Below are 19,619 nucleotides of genomic sequence, written 5' to 3'. Positions count from 1 at the left end.
TTTGGGGCTGTAGTTGGGGTAAGGATGGGTTGGGGATGGCTGTGGATTAATCTGGGTTGGGTTGTAGCTGGGGATGAGCATGGATTGGGGATGGAGGTGGATGTGGTGGGATGTAGGGTGGAGGATAAGATGTGGTTGAAGTTGGTTATGGGTTGAGCTTGGGGTTGAGGGTAGGGATGGGGTTAAACTATGGTGGTCATTGCAGATAGCAGGCCACTCACGGAGCCCCCTTCTCCCGCCGCCGGCGGCAGCCAGGTCCTCCTTTGCGTCTCATGCAGTAGAAGACAGCAACGACGAGGAGCAGGAGGCCTACGCTGACGGCCACGGCCATGACGGCCACTCCAGCCTGGGAGGTCTGGGGGCTCACTGCAGGGACAGGATGGAGAGAGGCACGGGTCAGGCAGTGAGCTCTGTCTGCCCCACGCCCGGCTCCTCTGCCACCACCTCAGTCACTCACCGGTGCCGAAGTGGAAGACGTGGCGCTTGTTCCCGTGGGGGTTGGAGGCTTCACAGGAGATGCCATCGCGGCTCAGGGCACTGGTCACTTTCAGGGTCAGAGAGCTGCTCACCCAACCCTGCCGTCCGGGGATTGGCTCTGCGGGCTGTGGAGGCTCCGATCAGGCCCCGGCTGGTGGGGTCAAGGGGTGGGGGTGAGGGCAGAGGTGAAAGACGTCCAGTCTCCCAGGAAGTGAAAAGGAGGATGCAATACTTGGATGAGTGAGGGGGGGCTCAGGGTGGAGAGGAAGATCCCTTACGCTGCCCCCCAGTTGGCTCCAGCTGAGTTTGGGCTCTGGATGGCCGCGGGTGGAGCAGATGAGCGTGACTTCATCTCCTTCCCTCCAGCTGCCGTCTGCCTTGGGCTCTATTTCCGCTGCCCTTAGCTCTGGCAAGCCTGTGGGTGGTGGGGATGGGAAGAAAGTGAAGGGAGAGGAGGGAGAGAGAGAAGAGAGGAATCCAGCAGAAGACGGAGCCCCCAGCCAAGGACTCAGGGACTCGTCCTGTTTGTCCAGGTCCCACACCCCACACTGTCCCCATCCAAGCCCACCCCCTCCCTGCCCCCTGAACCTTGGACCAGCAGCGTGAAGTTCTGGGTGCGGCTGAGGACCGGGACTGTGGGCAGGGAGGCCTCACATATGTAGGTGCCATTGGAATCGAAGGTGATAGAACTGAGTGACAGCATGGGGCCATCGCCCAGGGGAGTGGAGTCCTGGGGAGGGCAGAGGAGGAGGAGGACTCTGTGAGAAGGCGAGGAGCGAGGGGAGAGAGGAGGGTGCAAGTGTGGGGCCCGAGGGGGCTCCTTTCCCTCTCACCTTGGTCCAGCGTAGGGCGGGGGTGGGCAGGCCGTGCACAGAGCAGTTCACGACTGCACTGCTGTTTAGAGGTAAGGAAAGCACCTTCCCCTCGCTGAGCTCCAGGGGGTCCAGATCTGCAGTGGGGGACAGTCTGTCACTCTTCACAGACCCCCACCCACTCAATTAGGGGCTCTCCAGGGGCCATTGGGGGTGCAAATATGAATGAACAGTTGGAAACAGAGAACAGCAAGTATTCCTCCTGGCTTACCCCATCTCCATGAAATCTCCATTCTTCCATCCAGGCTCTCCAACCAAAAATCTAGCAGTCTAACCCCAAAATACATGCCCAAGTCAATGACTTTTCTTCAGAGCTGACATCTGAGCCCAAGGTTAACGAATAACCTTAGGTGTGGAAGGTGTCCCTTCTGTGACTTTAGCACCCAAACCTTTTGCTCAAACCCCAACCCTTGGGGTCACCTCCCTGTTACACCCAAACATCTTTTCTGCAAAGTTTTGTTTTGTTCTGTTCTGTTTTTGAATAGAGACAAGGTGTTGCTATGATGGCCAGGCTGGTCTCAAACTCCTGGCCTCAAGTGATCCTCTGTCTTGACCTCCCAAAGCGCTGGGATCACAGGTGTGAGCCCCTGCTCCTGGCCTCAGCAGGTCTTTATCTGGTCTGCTCTCGGGACGGATCCTCTTGCTTCCTTCCATCTCTGGCCCCAGGTTTGACTGTCCCGACCACCTCTTCACTAGCCTGCTCCTCCCTCTCGTTCATCCTCCACTGAGCAGCCAGAGGGATCTCTTTAAAACACCCACTGGTCAGGCTGGGCGCGGTGGCTCATGCCTGTAATCCCAGCACTTTGGGATGTTGAGATGTGTGCACCACCTGATGTCAGGAGTTCGAGACCAGCCTGGTCAACATGGTGAAACCCCGTCTGTACTAAAAATCAAAGTTAGCTGGGCATGGTGGCGCGTGCCTGTAGTCCCAGCTACTGGGGAGGCTGAGGCAGGAGAATTGCTTGAACCCGGGAGGTGGAGGTTGCAGTGAGCCGAGATTGTGCCATTGCACTCCAGCCTGGGTGACAGAGTGAGACTCTGACTCAAAAAAAAAAAAAAAATAAATAAAAAAATCCACTGGTCATCCCTCCCCTCTGCATAAAACTCTGCAGTGGCTCCCCAATACTCTTGGCATCCAGGCCAAACTTTTTGAGGGTGCCTAAAAGATGCTGCCTGATCTGGCCCTCACCCACCTCTTGAACCATCTCCCACTCTCCCCCATACCTCCTGTGCTCCTAGCTACCCTGTTGTCTTGCTGTTTTTCTTGAGCAGACCAAGTTGGGGCCTGCCCCAGGGCCTTTGCACTTGCTCACTCCGTCTGCAGTGTTCTTTTTATAGCTCTCTGTGTTTCTTTTCTTTTTTCTTTTTTTCTTTGAGACAGAATCTTGCTCTGTCACCCAGGCTGGAGCTCAGTGGCACAATCTCAGCTCACTTCAAACTCCGCCTCCCAGATTCTCCTGCCTCAGTCTCCTGGGTAGCTGGGATTACAGGCGCCAGCCACCATGCCTGGCTAATTTTTGTATTTTTAGTAGAGATGTGTTTCACCATGTTGGCCAGGTTGGTCTCAAACTCCTGACCTCAGATGATCCACCTGACTCGGCCTCCCAAAGTGCTGGGATTACAGGTGTGAGCCACCGTGCCTGGCCGTTCTCTGCGTTTCTGAGTCCACTCTGGTTTCTCACTCAAATATCTCTTCTCAGAGGCTTCCCTGACCTACCCTATTTTGGACACCCAGATCTTTCCTACAGCATGGAAAGACTTATTCCACCAGCTGCTGAGAAGGATGACAGCTGTCAGCCCGCAGCTGTCAGCCCTCTCTGGGAACTGCCTCAGCTGCTGAGAGCCCCTTGCCTAAGGCCAGCACACCTCTGAGGACTGGTTGATGTAGGGGTTATTAAGGCCCAGCCCCCTCACCCCAACTGGGGACAACTGTGAAGGGCCATCCTGGATTCCAAGTGCCCCGTGGGGCTGACCGAGGGCCCTCTTTCTTTCTTTCTTTTTTTTTTTTTTTTGAGACAGAGTCTCACTGTCGCCCAGGCTGGAGTGCAATGGCATGATCTCGGTTCACTGCAACCTCCGCCTCCTGGGTTCAAGTGATTCTCCTGCCTCAGGCTCCTGAGAAGCTGGGATTACAGGCGCCTGCCACCACACCCGGCTAACTTTTGGTAGAGAGGGGGTTTCACTATGTTGGCCAGGCTGGTCTCTAACTCCTGACCTCAGGTGATCCACTCACCTCGGCCTCCCAAAGTGTCGGGATTACAGGCATGAGCCACGGCGCCCGGCCTACTTTTTTGTTTTTATTTTTCCAGAGACGGGGTCTTTCTCTGTCACTCAGGCTGGAGTGCAGTGGCACAATCTTGGCTGACTGCAATCTCAACCTCCCAGACTCAAGCGATCCTCCCACCTGGGCGTCTGAGTAGCTGGGACTACAGGAGTGTGCCGCTATGCCTGGCTCATTTTTAATTTTTTTTTTTTATACAAATGGGGTCTCCCTCTGTTGCCCAGGCTGGCCTCGAACTCCTGGGCTCAAACAATTCTCCTGCCTCGGCCTCTCAAAGTGCTGGAATTACAGGCATGAACCACTGCACCCAGCCCGAGGCCTTCTTTAGACTTCAGTCCAACTTCTAAATCTTGCTAAATCTTGCTTCCTTTACCTCCCTAGATCCAAGAGGTGTGGATCCCGGGGTACTTCCCATAAACTTCTTGCCTGAAAACATCCAAATCAGAATGTGCTTCCCAGGAAAGCAGACTGCAACACCCGCCACCTAAAATAATCCCCTCTCCCGCTCTCTCACTGGTGGTATCACCTGTAGACACACTATTGTTACTGAAAGGGCTCTGTTAGCATTTACCATCTGTCTCCCCTACTGAAATAACAGCGGTGGCCTGTCTTGTTCACAGACGTGTTCCCAGCGTCTGGCGCAGGGTCTACCCCAGGAAGGGATATGCAAGAAGTGCTAAGGGAGAATACAGCCTTTCCCCAGGTCTGGATAAAAGTGAACTGAAAAGTGTTCTTAGAAGCCTGGGATTCAAGGGATTGGTTAGAAACAGATGGTAGGGGAGGATGGGCAGTGAAGGTGGGAACCAGAGGAGCCTGGGGGGTGATGAGGAGATAGCTTTGACTGGGGAGAAGGATCAGCTAATGGTGAAGCTGGCCAGGTGGGCCTGGAAGGCTATGGTGAGACACCTGGGCTCTCTCCCAAGGGTACTGGGGAGCCATGGCAGATTCTGAGCAGAGAAGGGTCAAGTTTGTGCTACGGAAAGAGCTCTTGACCAGATGCGGTGGCTCACTCCTGTAATCCCAGCACTTTGGGAGAGCAAGGCAGGAGGATCTCATGAGGAGTTCAAGACCAGCCTGGGTAACACAGCAAGCCAGGTCCTGTCTCTGGGGGAAAAAAAAAAAAAAAAAAAAAATTTAGCCAGGTGTGGTGGAGCACCTGTGGTCTCAGCTACTTGGGAGGCTGAGGCGGGAGAATCACTTGAGCCCAGGAGGTCAAGGCTGTGGTGAGCTGTGATCATGGCACTGCACTTGAGCCTGCATAACAGAGCGAGATCCTATTTCTAAAAAAAAAAATATTAGAAGAAATTTAAAAAGAGAGCTCTCTGGTCTCTCTGGCTGCCTCGTGTAGGACAGATTAGAGGGGATGGAGGCAGGTGCTCGGAGAACCAGGACAAACACCACAGAAATGCAGAGAAAGGCCGGGTGCAGTGGCTCATACCTGTAATCCCAGCACTTTGGGAGGCTGAGGCGGGTGGATCACCTGAGGCCTGGAGTTCAAGACCAGCCTGACCAACATGGTGAAACCCCATCTCTACTAAGTACAAAAAATTAGCTGGGTGTGGTGGCACATGCCTGTAGTCCCAGCTACTTGGGAGGCTGAATCAGGAGAATTGCTTGAACCTGGGAAGTGGAGGTTGCAGTGAGCCAAGATTGTGCCATTGCACTCCAGCCTAGGCGGCAAAAGCGAGACTCCGTCTGAAAAAACAAAACAAAACAAAACCCCAAAACACAAGAAATGCAGAGAAAGGGTTGAAGGCAGACTGTTTGGGATGACAGAGCAACTTCAGGGCTGTGGGGAGGAGGGTGCAGAGGCACTGATGCCAGGGCCCCTCCTGCCTGCCCCTTCCCCCAGGGCTCTCACAGGCCACACGCAGCTCCAGCGTCTTGGAGAGCTGCACGTCATCTGCTGCGTCGTAATCCTCCACTCTGCAGCCGTAGGTCCCGCTCTGGCCCCTGGTCACTCCCTCTAGGGTCAAGTTCCCCTCGAAATTCGCATTCAGCACTTTCTCCTGCTCATCCTGGGAGACAGGGGACGAGGAACCAGGCTCAGAAGCCACCCTAGTTCAGCGGGCTTATGCTAGGTCAGAAGCCACCAGATTAGTGTCATGCTAAGCCAGAATCAGTGGTCAGGGTTCGTCAAGTCAGGTGGCATGCTAAGTCCTGACTCTCTCAAATCAGGGGTCAGAGGTCCTTTTAGTTCGTGGGCCACCAGATCAGGTGGTGACTAAGTCAGGGGCCTCCCAGGTCCCACATTAGAAGTTATGCAGGTTAGTAGGTCATGGAGGTCAGGGGCTGGGGGGTGGATCCTAGAGGGACCCTTGGGTGGGTCACCTGAAGGCGGAAAAGCGTATACTCCGGGCTGGGGCTGCCGTCCCCTCGGCAGAGCAGCTGGACAGTGTCACCCTCGCGTACCCAGCCTGCTGGAGTGGATGGGCTGCCCAACCAGAACTGCACGTGCTCCGTTGGATCTAAGGGAAGGGCAGGGAGATGGGAATCGTGATCAGGGGAAGGGTCAAGGCTAGAGGACAGACAAGGGGTCAGTCCTGCATCCCAGTAGAGGGCTATGGCGGGTCAAAGGTTAGGGGTCATAGGTTTCAAGCCTCAGGTTCACACTTATTCTGAGGCAAAGTGCCAGAGTTCAGAGGTTGAAATAAACTGTGAGTATAGGTCAAGGGTCAGAGGTCCGTACGGGCGACGGGTCAGTGTGAGACTTGGAGCCAGATGTCATAGGGGGACCTGATTCAGTGTGAGAGAGTGTAAAGCACCATTTAGTCCTAAACTCCACGGGGTCCAGGGTGCTACGTGGAGGTTGGAGGTCAGAGGTCATGATGGCGCTTGTGTGACCAATTGAGGTCAGAAGTCAGCGGCCAGCACTAGCACATTTTTTTAGCATGAAGTAGGGAGGTGGAGGGTCACAGGGGAGTGTGAGGCCACCAGGTGGAGGGTCAGGCCTCATGAGGTGTGGAGCCTGAGGTCAGAAGTCAAAGGCCAGCACAGACTCACAGTGCAGGGTGAGGTGGAAGGTGGGGCTGTCCAGGCGGCCATGGCGGCCCTTGGGCAGGCTGTAGTGGGCAGCACAGTGGAAGCTGGCATCTCGGTCATCCTTGCGGAGCCGCAGGTAGAGAGTGCTGGTGAGGGACAGCAGGCCCGAGGCCTCCCGGACCGTGCGGCTGGTCATGTAGCCCTCTGAGAGAGATTAGGGGAGGTGGCAGTCAGCCAGGCCCCAGTCCCGCCACCCACCCCAGCCCACATCCCGCCGAGCTCCTGCGCTGCTCACTTGGGTTCATCTCTACGGGCACCTCCAGGCGCTGCCCGTTGCGATACCACGTGATCTTGGGGACCGGGTTCCCATTCCGGCTGTTGCAAGTGGCGATCTGAGGCAGACACAGGTGTGGCCCTGGGTTGGGAGCTGGGACTCTGAAGTCGGGGCTCCTCTCTCTGCAGTTCTTGCCACTCAGACTCAGGAGCCGGGCTCCTAACTCCTGACTCTCCCAGGACCCAGGAGTCTGAATTCCTAGTCCCCGACTCCTCAGACTAAAGAGTTCAGGCCTCCAGCACCATCCTCCAGGGACTAAGGATTCTGGGTCCCCCAGCTCTCTCCTTCCCAGGACACAGGAGTCTTCCCCCTCTGCCCCTCCTTTTTTTTTTTCCTTTTCTTTTCTTTTTTTTTTTTTTTGAGACGGAGTCTCGCTCTGTGGCCCAGGCTGGAGTGCAGTGGTGTGATCTTAGCTCACTGTAGCCTCTGCCTTCTGGATTCAAGTGATTCTCATGCCTCAGCCTCCCGAGTAGCTGGGATTACAGTTGCACACCACCGTGCCTGGCTAACTTTTGTATTTTTAGTAGAGACAGGGTTTCGTTATGTTGGCCAGGCTGGTCTGGAACTCCTGACCTCAGGTGATCTGCCTGCCTCTGCCTCCCAAAATGCTGGGATGAGAGGCATGAGCCACCTCGCCGGGCCTTGCCCATCATCCTTCATTACGCAGGGGTCCCCAGCCCCTCCTCCCTCAGACCCAGGAGTCCAGGGCCCTGTTTTCTCCTCCTCCAGGACCCTGGGACCAAGGTCCACCCGAGAGGTACCTCCTGGGCAGAGTCCTCCATCACAGATAGTGTCCCTTTGTTGGGGGAGACCTCAGTGGCCTCTGGCTTTGCTGTGAAAAAGATGTTCACGTCAGAAGCCCCTGCCCTGTGCCCCTCCCTGCCTGCCTCCCTTCGGGGGATGTCTGTGGACACTTACCAAACACGTTGAGCCGTGCAGTGGCCTCAGCAGTGCCTGCCGCCCCTGCCCTCACCACGCACACGTAGTCTCGCTCGTCGCCCACCTGGGCTTCAGCCAGTACCAGGCTCCCCTGGGAGTCCAGCTGGTATGGGGGACTGCGGCCCCGGGTGTCGTGCATTGTGACCTGGAGCTCAGAGCCCTGCATCTCGGCGGAGGCCAGGCGGGGGCGAGCTCCCGAGCGGTCGGTCTGCGGGCACACGGGAGTCTCTCAGCTCCTGGTGTCCCAGCGCTCCTCAGTCTCTCTCTCTTTCTCTCTGGGCCCTTTCTCTCTGCAGCTCCTGGCTCTGCCTCTTTTCCTCTTGTTATGGGTTTCCCTGGTCCCTCTGTCCCTCTGTCCCTCTCCACCTTCTGCCCCCATTCCCTATCAGTTCTTGATTTTTCCTGTCTCCTTTTCTCCATCTCATTCCAGTCCCATCCCTCTTCCTCCCCATCTCTCCCTCTCCGCTTGTCTCTCAAGCAGAGAGAGACAAGTCACCTGGCTGGAGTGCAGTGGCTTGATCTCGGTTCACTGCAATCTCCGCCTCCCAGGTTCAAGCGATTCTCCTGCCTCAGCCTCCCGAGTAGCTGGGACTACAGGCACGCACCACCACGCCCGGCTAATTTTTGTATTTTTAGTAGAGACAGGGTTTCACCATGTTAGTCAGGACGGTCTTGATCTCTTGACCTTGTGATCCACCCACCAAGGCCTCCCAAAGTGCTGGGATTACAGGTGTGAGCCACTGCGCCTAGCCTTCTCTCCTCGTTAGTCCTCCCTGACCCCTCGAGTCTCCTGCTTTCTTTTTTTCTTTTTCTTTTTGAGATGGAGTTTCGCTCTTTTTCCCCAGGGTGGAGTGCAGTGGCACGATCTTGGCTCACTGCAACCTCCGCCTCCCAAGTTCAAGCGATTCTCCTACCTCAGCCTCCTGGGTAGCTGGGACTACCGTATTTTTTATTGTATTTTTGTAGAGACGGGGTTTCGCCATGTTGGCCAAGCTGGTCTCGAACTCCTGACCTCAGGTGATCCACCCGCCTGGGCCTCCTAAAGTGCTGGGATTACGGGCATGAGCCACCGCACCCAGCCTCTCCTGCTTTCTTGGTGTCTGTCTCTGTTCTCTCTCTCAAGAGCCCACAGTCCAGAGCAGGTCAACGTCATTCTAGACTCAGCTGTGCCCAGACATGGGGCACCTTGCAAATCCCTTCTCCTCAGTGGGACTCAGTGACCCCATCTGTAACAAGGGGTGTGGCTTGGTGGATCTCTACAGACCTTAGGCCCTGATGAGAGAATGAACCTTTGCTGCCCTGCTGTGCCCTGACTCCAGGCCCCCCAGCCCCAAGCACTCACAAGGAACCATTCCAGCACATAATGGTCATGGGCTCCCGTAGGGGTGCAGTTCAGAATGACAGACTTTCCTCGCATCACCTCCACCAGTGGTGGCACAGACAAGTGCACCTCCGCCTGGGCATCTGCAAGAGGGCATCTGAGCTATTGTCCACCACACCAACAGGAAGAGCCCTCCAGACAGGGTCCTGTCTCCCCCAGGACCCAAGCATTCAGGTCCCAGCCCCTCCTCCCTCAGACCCAGCAGTCCAGGTGCTAGCCCCTCCTCCCTCAGACCCAGGAGTCCAGGTTCCAGCTCCTCCTTCCTCAGATCCAGGAGTCTGGGCCCCTGTCCCCTCCTCCCTCAGACCCAGGAGTCCAGTCCCCCAGCTCCTCCTCCCTCAGATCCAGAAGTCCAGGCCCCCAGCCCCTCTTCCCTCAGACCCTGGAGTCCAGGTTCCCAGCCCCTCCTCCCTCAGACCCAGGAGTCCAGGCCCCCAGCCCCTCCTCCCTGAGATCCTTTCGCCCTCCATCCCTTCTCCCTGCATCTCTGGGTCTCAAATCCAACCCTCCCTGCACTTGCAGAGCTCAGGGCTCCTCCTCTGGGCTGCACAGGGCCCTGGGGTAATACTGCACCGGCCCTTGCTTCTCCCAACAGAGCACATGCCACCCCCCAGGGCAGGGCCAGGCCTGGCTCAGTCATTTGCCTCCAGCACCCTGGGCAGGGCCACCTCCATGATGATGGATAAATGTCTCTCTCCATCCCTGTCTCCACCTCTGCGTGTGTCTCTCCTCTTGGGTCTTCATCTCTGTTCCTGTCTCTGCCTCTCTCTCTGCACCTGCACCGTTCAGTCCCTGGGTCTCTTCCTCTTTCCCATAGGTGAGGGGCTGGGGTGTGGGCTGCGGCTGGGCCCGGAGCTTAGGCGGGATAGGTGTGTGGGGGTGGTGAGGGGGGACAGGGCTGGGCAGGTTTCAGGAATGTGGGAGGGACAGGCTGGCTGAGACCTGCCCGGCCTGGAGCCAGAGCCCCCAACCGCCTCTTGGCCCCCCTCTCCGTTTGATACAACAGCAAACGGGATATAAGGTGAGTCATCGCGCAACAGGATAAGGTTGAGGCCCAGGATCTTGGGAAGCTGAGTGCCTGGACTCCTGGGATCAGAGGGAAGAGGAGGCTGGGGCCTGGGTGGAGTAGTTCTTGTAGAAAAACCACCACCCTCCCTCACCCTCTGGTCTGGCATCCTGGCATCAGCTCTCAGTGCTTCTTAGATACTCCCTTCCCTTCTCCGCTCAATCTGGCCCAGCCCCGCCCCTGGGGACCCACTACTGACCATGAGTGTGCCAGGGGCCTGGATTCCCAGGCACTCACCTCTGGCCCCAGCTTGTCCCCAGGGAGGGGTGATGGGGGCCAGGCTGGTGCCTAAGGCTGGGTCTGAGCTGCAGACAGCAAGTGGAGGCAGAGAGGTCCTCTCTCTTCCCCAATCTCTCTCATCTCTCTGTCCCTCTGTCCCCAGCCCCCCACCCAGGGCCTCCTCTCCTTCTATCGCCATGCCCATGCAGGTGTGTAAATGTAGCTGAGGCCCCAGGAAGGGGGCCTGTCACTTGGAAACACTTTGTTCCACTGTCACTGCCCAGGGCTGGTGCTCCAGCCCTTTCCTGAGGGAAGCGGGTTCTTTATACTGGACTCTGGAAACTCCTAAATATGTACGGATCGCTGGTGTAGGGAAACATGGTCCTCGCTTCTCTAAGGGGTCCCTGGATCTCTTAAAACTTGAGAACCTTTGAGGGAGGAAGCCCTGGGGTTTTGATCCTCTGTGCCCTGGGGGAAGCCATTCTAGCCACTGGAGGCCTGGACTCCTGGGTCTGAGGAAAGAGGGCTGGGGGCCCAAATTCCAGGGTCTGAGGAAGGAGGCAGGTGGGACGCAGATTCCAGGGTGCTGAGTGGAAAGGGGGCTGACTACTCTAGTTGTCTCTGATCCACCGCCTGGATATCCCCAGCTCTCTTGCCTGGCTGTCCCCAGATCTCTCACTGGAAGGTGTACCTTCCAACACTCCCATATTCCTCCTTCTTGGGGTCCCCACATTTTGCTTCCTGGGGTCAGAGTAAAGCCCTTTCTCTTTGCTTTCCCGGGGTCCCCAGGGGCCTCCCCCGAGTCCCACCTTGCCCTCAGCCCGAGCCATACCTGGGTGCGCAGCCAGCAGGACTGCGAGCAACAGCAGCCGCGGGGCCCCGCGCGTCCGGGCCGGTGCGTCTGGGGGCTCCATGTTCACGGCGGCGGCGGCGACTGAGCCCCGGCTGCAGCTCGGCCGCAGCGGGGCTGGGAGCTAGAGGCCCCGCCCCCGGCAGCCCCGCCCCGCCCCGCCCTCCAGGCCCCCCTCGTCCCCACCAAGCCCGGGCGCGGGGCCAGGACCTCCCACTGCCCGGAGGGGACCTCCCAGTGCACGGGGCCAGGCTCGGGGCTCCTCCGCCCCCAAGCCCAGGACTGTCCAGGCTTACTGACCAGCGCCCGCAGCGGGGAGGCCTGATGGACCAGTGTAGCCGGTGACCCGAGCTGGGATCTCACCAGGCAATCGCGGACCCTCTCCCCGTTATTCTGACCAGGGGCCCTGGGGACTCGTCCCCACTGTGACCAGCAGCCTAGGCTGGCATTGTCGATTTTAACCAGCCGACCCCACTGCAACCGGTGGCCTGCGATGGCCTCTCCCAGTGTAACTAATGGCCCCAAGTGTGCCGTCTGAGTGGCCTGCACTGGCCTCTCCCAGTCCAACCAGTGAGCCCCGCAGCCTGACCAGTGGCCCCCAGCAGCTGTTCCCAGGATGCCGGAGACGTTTTCCCCTGTGGTCAGTGCTCTGGGCTGCTTTCCTCGTCTGACCAGTAGCCTGGAATCAACCAGTTTAATCTTTTATCTTCAATGGTCTTCAAATCCAGTTCCTCCTAGACCGCTTTGATAATGAGGCTGGGGGTGGGGTACGGGGTGCCCTCTCGCTTGCTTACCCGTGGAAGGCCCTCCCACTCTTCCCCCTGTCCAGGGAATCCCAGGAATGCCACCCTCCCTTCCTCCTTCCCGCTCTCTCCTTCATTCCCTCCCAACCTTGTGGGGAGGGGAGGAGTCAGGCTAGCCAGAGCAGGTGAGGAGGGCAGGGGAAGAAGCCAGGGCACCTGCGGGAAAGGGGAGGAGTCCAGCCACTGCTAGGAAGGGTGGGTCCCAGGTCCGACCGCCCAAGGCCCCTATAGGCCAGGTCAGACTGGGACAAAACCCCCCACTAGATGTCACTAGTTGCTCGCTACAGTGGTCAGAACGTGGGAGGGTGGGGGGTCACTGGCCACACTGGGAGAGGTTCCCCAGGCTTCTCATTAGCCTGGGGGTTGGGGTAGCCCTGGATCTGGGCTTTGCCTGCTCCGATACACAGAGAAGGCTTGGATTACAGGTCAGCCTGGGAGTTATTAGATTGGTCAAGGTTACTTTATGTATTGGTCACACAGGAGAGCAACGTGTTTTTGTTTTGTTTTGTTTTTTTGTTTTTTTTTGAGAGGGTCTCGCTCTGTCACCCAGGCTGGAGTGCAGTGGCGCAATCCCATAGCTCACTGAAACCTCGACCGCCTTGGCTCAAGTGATCCTTCCACTTCAGCCTCCCAAGTAGCTGGGACTACAGGTTTGTGCTATGATGTCCAGCTAATTTTTGTTTTTGTTTTTGTTTTTTTGGTTTTTTTTGTAATAGAAACAGGGTATTACTATGTTGCCAAGGCTGGTCTCCAACTCTTGGGCTCAAGTGATCCTCCCGCCTTCTAAAGTGCTGGGATTACAGGCATGAGCCACTGCGTCCATCCTAGGGAGCAACTGTTACATCGGAAAAGATTACCTTTAGGATTACCTGTACCATCCCCTCCTCCAGGAAGTCCCCTCTGCCTTCCCTGGCTGGGTCAGATTCCCCCTCTGGGCTCCCCAACCTCAGCCCTGCATGCTCTGAGGGTCCCTGGCTGGGGACTGTGAGCCTGTGAGTGCAGGGCAGGACCAGGGATGTCTTGATCACTGTGGTGAGCTAAGGGCCCCTCCCCTGGGTACCCCACCCAGCACAAGACCAGACACAGTGCAGGTCCTCAGGGAAGGTTTGCAAGGCACACAAGCTCACGTGCAGATTCCACCCACACCGGAGCATCCCAGGATACACAATACAAACTCACTCATGGGGAATGCGGCAGCACTCCAAGACAGTCCCGGCTGCTGTCAAGCTCACACACTGTGAGCACCGACACACACTCCTTAGCTCTTCTGTCCCTGGCCTGTGCACCTTCTGTTTGGGCAGGACCCTGGTACATGCCCTCTCAGCAGCCATCCACCTCTTCCACCTCCCTCAAGAACCCAGACAGCTGAGGTTGGGCACAGTGGCTCACGCCTGTAATCCCAGTACTTTGGGAGGCTGAGGTGGGTGGATCACCTGAGGTCAGGAGTTCGAGACCAGCCTGACCAACGTGGTGAAACTGCATCTCTACTAAAAATACAAAATTAGCCAGGCATGGTGGCGTGCGCCTGTAATCTCAGCTACTTGGGAGGTTGAGGCAGGAGAATGACTCGAATCCGGGAGGTGGAGGTTGCAGTGAGCTGATCTCTTGCCACTGCACTCCAGCCTGGGCAACAACAGTGAAATTCTGTCTCAAAAAAAAAAAAAAAAAGAAAGAAAAAACCTAACCATCTGAGGTTCTAGGTGAGGGAGGAGAACTCTATGGCACGTGTATGAAGGAGAAAAGTCAGAAACACCAAAACAGCAGCCATGGCCCCTTGGAGACTTGCAGAAACTAGTCTTGTACCATCATCTGCCTTTGTCGCCTGTAATTTATTCTCACAAAACAGCCTGAGGGATTCCTTTTAAATATGAGTCAACTCATGTCACTCTTCTGCCCCAGGGTCGTCCCATGACTTCTGCCTCACTTAGGGTAAAAGCTGAGGTCCAGGTCAGCCGCAGGGACTCATGTCTGTAATCCCAGCAATTTGGGAGCCTGAGGCGGGAGGACTGCTTGAGCCCGGGAGTTTGAGACCAGCTTGGGCAACATAGCGAAACCCGGTCTCTACAAAAAATACAAAAATGGCCGGGCATGGTGGCTCACGCCTGTAATCCCAGCACCCTGGGAGGCCGAGGTGGGTGGATCACCTGAGGTCAGGAGTTCGAGATCAGCCTGGCCAACATGGTGAAACCCCCTCTCTACTTAAAATACAAAAATTAACCAGCCGTTGTGGCAGGTGCCTGTAATCCCAGTTACTCGGGAGGTTGAGGCAGGAGAATTGCTTGAACCCGGGAGGCGGAGGTTGTAGTGAGCCGAGATCGCGCCATTGTACTCCAGCCTGGGGGACAAGAGCGAGACTTTGTCTTAAAAAAAAGCAACAACAACAAAAAATTAACTGGGCGTGGTGGTGCATGCCTGTAGTCCCAGCTAAACGGGACGCTGAGGTGTGAGGATTGCTTGAGCCAGGGGGGGTCAGAGCTGCAGTGAGCCGTGATTGTGCCACTGCACTCCAGTTTAGGTGACAGAGTGAGCCCCTGTCTCAAATAAAATAAAAATAAAAATAAAATAAAATAAAATAAGATATAATGGCAACTCCTTTTGTATCAGCCATTCCTTATTTCTCTTATCTTACATTTTCCTTGGTAGCATTTATTGCTGTCAGATAAATTATAGTTAGTTATTTGTTATTGTTAATCTTGTCCAGAATTTAAAGTGCAAGAGAACAGTAACTTTCTTTTGTTCACCACTGTTATCTCCAGTGTCTAGAACAGTGCTTGGCATGAAGAGGAGATGAGTAAATATTTGTGGACTGAATTAAATAAAGTTCTAAGGCCGGGCATGGTGGCTCATGCCTGTAATCCCAGCATTTTGGGGGGCCGAGATGGGCGGATTGCGAGATCAGGAGTTTGAGACCAGCCTGGCTAACATGGTGAAACCTCGTCTCTACTAAAAATACAAAAATTAGCCAGACATGGTGGCGCGCGCCTATAATCCCAGCTACTCAGGAGGCTGAGGCAGGAGATTTGCTTGAACCTAGGAGGTGGAGGTTGCAGTGCGCTTAGATTGCGCTACTGCACCCCAGCCTGGGTGACAGAGCGAGACTAGGTCTCAAAAAAAACCCAAAAATGCCAGGCGCGGTGGCTCACGCCTGTAATCCCAGCACTTTGGGAGGCGAGGCGGGTGGATCACGAGGTCAGGAGATCAAGACCATCCTGGCTAACATGGTGAAATCCCGTCTCTATAAAAATACAAAAAATTAGCCGGGCGTGGTGGCGGGCACCTGTAGTCCCAGCTACTCGGGAGGCTGAGGCAGGAGAATGGCGTGAACCCAGGCCACTGCACTCCAGCCTGGGCGACGAGCGAGACTCTGTCTCAAAAAAAAAAAAAAAAGAAACAAAAGAAAAAAAAGTTCTAATTCCATCCATGCTGTCGCAGGTGTATATCCTCATATATTTTAAGTAACACGGCTTATGTTTTCTGAAACTCTGGGCTTAAGCAATCCTCCTGCCTCGGCCTCCCAGAGTGCTGGGATTACAGGTGTGGGCCACCACGGTTGGCCAGACTTATCTTTTCATTGTTTTTGAGACGGAGTTTCACTCTTGTTGCCCAGGCTGGAGTGCAATGGCACGATCTCGGCTCACGGCAACCTCCACCTCCCAGGTTCAAGCGATTCTCCTGCCTCAGCCTCCCAAGTAGCTGGGATTACAAGCATACACCACCACGCCTGGCTAATTTTGTATTTTTAGTACAGACAGGGTTCTGCCACGTTGGCCAGGCTGGTTTCGAAACCCTTACCTCAGATGATCCACCAGTCTCAGCCTCCCAAAATGTTGGGATTACAGGCGGGAGCCACAGTGCCCGGCTGACTTATCTTTTCTTGACCTTTTTCCCATTATTTTTCGAACAGTGTGTGACGATTAACTTTAAAACTAGCTCACAGCTTGTGGAATGTGGGGAGAATGACACATTTGGAGGGGAATGGTTCTTCCCTGATTCCAGTCTCAGATCTGGAAAATGGAACTATTGAAATTTTTTGTCTTGGGTGGCAGCGTGAATGCGTTTTTGGTTGTACAACGAGAGATGGTTGTGCAGGGAGAGTTTCGATAAGAACTTCTGCAAAGGGTCTATTGATATTGAACATTCAAAGCCAGGTAAAGTGGCTCATACCTGCAATCCCAGCACTTTGGGAGGCTGAGGCAGGCAGATTGCTTGAACCTAGGAATTTGGGACCAGCCTGGGCAACCTGGTGAAACCCTGTCTCCACAGAAAATACATATTAACAGGGTGTGGATGTGTGTGCCTGTAGTCCCAGCTACTTGGGAGGCTGAGGTGGGATGATCGCTTGAATTGGGGAGGCCAAGGCTGCAATGAACCAAGATCGTGCTACTGCACTCCAGCCTGGGTGAAAGAGTGAGACCTTGTCTCAAAAACAAAACAGAACAACAACAACAACAAAAAACCAAAGGAGCAGGCTATAGTAGATATTTTTGGGGAAGGATTACCTAGCATGTGCAGTCCCTTCCCACATTTAAGGAAATTCCTACTGTCTGAAAGCCTACTGTCTGTTGAAGCCAACAAGAATGGATGTTTGCTTTCCTGCATCTGTTGGAGCTAAGGTGACTTAAGCTTGGCAAATCCTTCCACACTTGGCAAATACTTCCACACTTTTGAATATCAGGAATTGGCCATCTCTTCCAGCCACACTTGGCAGGCAGCTGGGACAGATTCTATTTTCCAAAGACGGCTACAACACTCTCTTTCTTTTTTCTTTTTGAGACAGGGTCTTGCTCTGTCACCCAGGTTGGAGTGCAATGGCATGATCATGGCTCACTGCAGCTTCGTCCTCCAGGGCTCAAGTGATCCTCTCACCTCAGCCTCCTGGGTAGCTGTGAGTACAGGTGTGCGCCACCACTCCTAGTTAATTTTTTTTTTCTTTTGTAGAAATGGGGTTTCACCATGTTGCAACAGTCTCTTTCATCCCACATGTGTTTCTACAATCAGAGCTTGATACTCTTTCCATCAAGAGGTGGGGGTCTATGGCACCCTCCTCTCAAATCTGCATAGTCTGGTGACTTGCATGCAACCAACAGAATTCAGCTGAAGTGAAGTTGCGGAACTCCCAAAATGAGCTAGAAAAGGCCATGCAGGTTCTGCCTAGGTCTTCAGCGGCCATATAAAGTCTGACTACCTTGAGGCAGCCATGCTGTGGGGAAGCCCAACCTGGCTAGTGCAGAGACCACATGGTGGGGGAGGCCCTAAGACCACAGAGAGATGCCCACCTGTCCAGCACCCCCAGCCACCCTGCGGCCAGCATCACTGATTGCACCGTTTGTTTGCATCCTGAGCCAAACAAACCAGCCACACCTTTCTTCAAATCCCAGCCCACAACAACCATGAGACTTAATGCAATGATTGCTGTCATTTGCGGCTAAGTTGTTAAGTGATTTATTACCAGCAACAGTGAATGAGAAGAGCAGCCATATCCTATTTCTGGGGCAGCAGAGGCAGTGAGACAACTACAGTGTCCAGTGGCCATCACCAGCATGGCCTCATCAGACCGGTTCTGTGGTGTCACTGTGGCTGGGTTACCATTGCTGGCCAGCTGCCAGGATCCTTCCTGCTCACTTTCCAATCCTGATTCCCCAGTTCACTCCTGGGATTCTGTGAGCGACCCCAACTCCTCTCAATAAATTCCCTTTCTGCCCCTGAGGTGGCATCTGTTGCTTGGAACTAAATCTGTGATAACTCTTTCTTTCTCTCTTTCTCTCTCGCAATCTCTCTCTCTCTCCCCCTTCCTCCCTCCCTCCTTTCCTCCCTTCCTTCCTTCCTTTCCTTCCCTTCCTTCTTTTTTTTTTTTTTCAGTGTTTCGCTCTTGTTGCCCAGGCTGGAGTGCAGTGGTGTGTACTCAGCTCACTGCAACCTTCATCTCCCGGGTTCAAGTGATTCTCTTGCCTCAGTGTCTGGAGTAGCTGGGATTACAGCTGCCTGTCACCATGCCTGGCTAATTTTTGTATTTTTAGTAGAGACGGGGTTTCACCATGTCGGCCAGGCTGGTCTCGAACTCCTGACTTCAGATGATCCGCCCACCTCGGCCTCCCAAAGTGCTGGGATTACAGGTGTAAGCCACTGCGCCCGGCCCTGATACATTCTTTCAAGCCTCCTGTCCATTAGAATACTTTTTCATCATTTAAAAAATTTTCTTTTCTTTTTTGAGATGGGGTCTTGCCCTGTTGCCCAGGCTGGAGTGCAGTGGTGCAATCTCGGCTCACTGCAGCCCTGACCTCTCGGGCTCAAGCCATCCTCCCACCTCAGCCTCCCGAGTAGCTGGGACTTACAGGCATGTGCCATCATGCCTAGCTAATTTTTCCAAAATTTTTTGTAGAGATGGAGTTTCATCGTGTTGCTCAGGCTGGTCTCGAACTTCTGAGCTCAAGCAACCTGCCTGCCTCAGCCTCCCGAAGTGCTGGGATTACAGCCATGAGCCACCACATCTGGCCTCATCATCTTTTAAGTCTCAGCTCAGACATCACCTCCTCCTGGAAGCAGTCCCTGACCTCCCAGGCTGAGTGAGGTGCCCACTCTGGGTTCCTGTAGCCCCCTGGGATTCCCTACCCCAGCCATGCCCACTCTGGGTCATCACTATCTAGGGACGGGTCTCTTTCCTCTACTGGAAGGTGAGCCCTTGTGGGGCAGTGATCACTGCTTCCTGGTCAGCATCGCTCAGCCCAGGGCTGGGCACAGGGCAAGGTCTCCGGGAATGGGGCATTTTAAACAAGGTGAAGGGAGGCTTGGGTCAATCCACGATGGATCATGAGGTGGTATTTCTTCTTCCTCAGCAAGATTTAGACTGGAAGTTAGCAGTTACTCTGGGAGAAAGATGTCAGAGAGCAATGAAGGACAGAGAGAGGGATGAGAACAGACTGTGGCAAGGCAAGGTGGATAACCATCGGGGAAATGTGTGGTCTTTTGACCAGGGACTTAATCTGGATGTCTGGGTCTGGGTGCAGGGATTTTTTTCGCCATGATGAAGGAGAGGGCTGGATGCCTGGTTCTCTGAGATTCTGGACTTCTAAATCCTGAGAGCAGGACTCCTGGGTATCACACAGAGGGCTGGGGGCCCAGTTTCTTTTTCTTTCATTGTTTTTTTTGAAAGACAGGGTCTCGGTCTGTCACCCAGGCTGGATTGCTGTGGCAGAATCACAGCTCCCTGCAGCCTCGGCTCCCTAGGCTCAATCTTTCCCACTTGGCCTCCCAAAGCCTTGGAATTACAAACGTGTACCACCGTGCCTGGTCCCAGATTCCACTTGAAGATCTGAGGGTGGAGGAGGCTGGGGGCCTGGACTCCTGGGTCTGAGGGAGGAGGGGCTGGAGTCTGGGCTCCTGGGTCTGAGGGAGGAGGGGCTGGGGTCTGGGCTCCT

General features: G+C 55.0%; 1 protein-coding gene across 1 annotated transcript in view; it reads right to left on the bottom strand.

The window, feature by feature from the left end:
* The window catches only part of BCAM (basal cell adhesion molecule (Lutheran blood group)), a 12,786-nt gene extending 1,261 nt beyond the window's left edge, over nt 1-11,525 (bottom strand). Inside the window, exons 1-13 of the mRNA XM_011975062.1 lie at nt 11,384-11,525; nt 9,228-9,349; nt 7,865-8,093; nt 7,708-7,778; nt 6,908-7,004; nt 6,634-6,816; nt 5,962-6,098; nt 5,492-5,648; nt 1,311-1,426; nt 1,066-1,207; nt 756-892; nt 458-602; nt 222-366 (exon numbers count right to left, since the gene is read on the bottom strand). Coding sequence (XP_011830452.1) covers nt 222-366; nt 458-602; nt 756-892; nt 1,066-1,207; nt 1,311-1,426; nt 5,492-5,648; nt 5,962-6,098; nt 6,634-6,816; nt 6,908-7,004; nt 7,708-7,778; nt 7,865-8,093; nt 9,228-9,349; nt 11,384-11,465 — 1,763 coding nt within the window. The 5' untranslated portion in view covers nt 11,466-11,525. The remainder of the gene's footprint in view (nt 1-221; nt 367-457; nt 603-755; nt 893-1,065; nt 1,208-1,310; nt 1,427-5,491; nt 5,649-5,961; nt 6,099-6,633; nt 6,817-6,907; nt 7,005-7,707; nt 7,779-7,864; nt 8,094-9,227; nt 9,350-11,383) is intronic.
* Nucleotides 11,526-19,619: the final 8,094 nt, after the last annotated feature.

This window comes from Mandrillus leucophaeus, unplaced genomic scaffold (genome assembly GCF_000951045.1).
Source record: "Mandrillus leucophaeus isolate KB7577 unplaced genomic scaffold, Mleu.le_1.0 Scaffold151, whole genome shotgun sequence".
Lineage (NCBI taxonomy): Eukaryota > Metazoa > Chordata > Mammalia > Primates > Cercopithecidae > Mandrillus > Mandrillus leucophaeus.
Note: the sequence above shows the minus strand (reverse complement) of the source record. Positions and strands in the feature narration are given on the sequence as shown.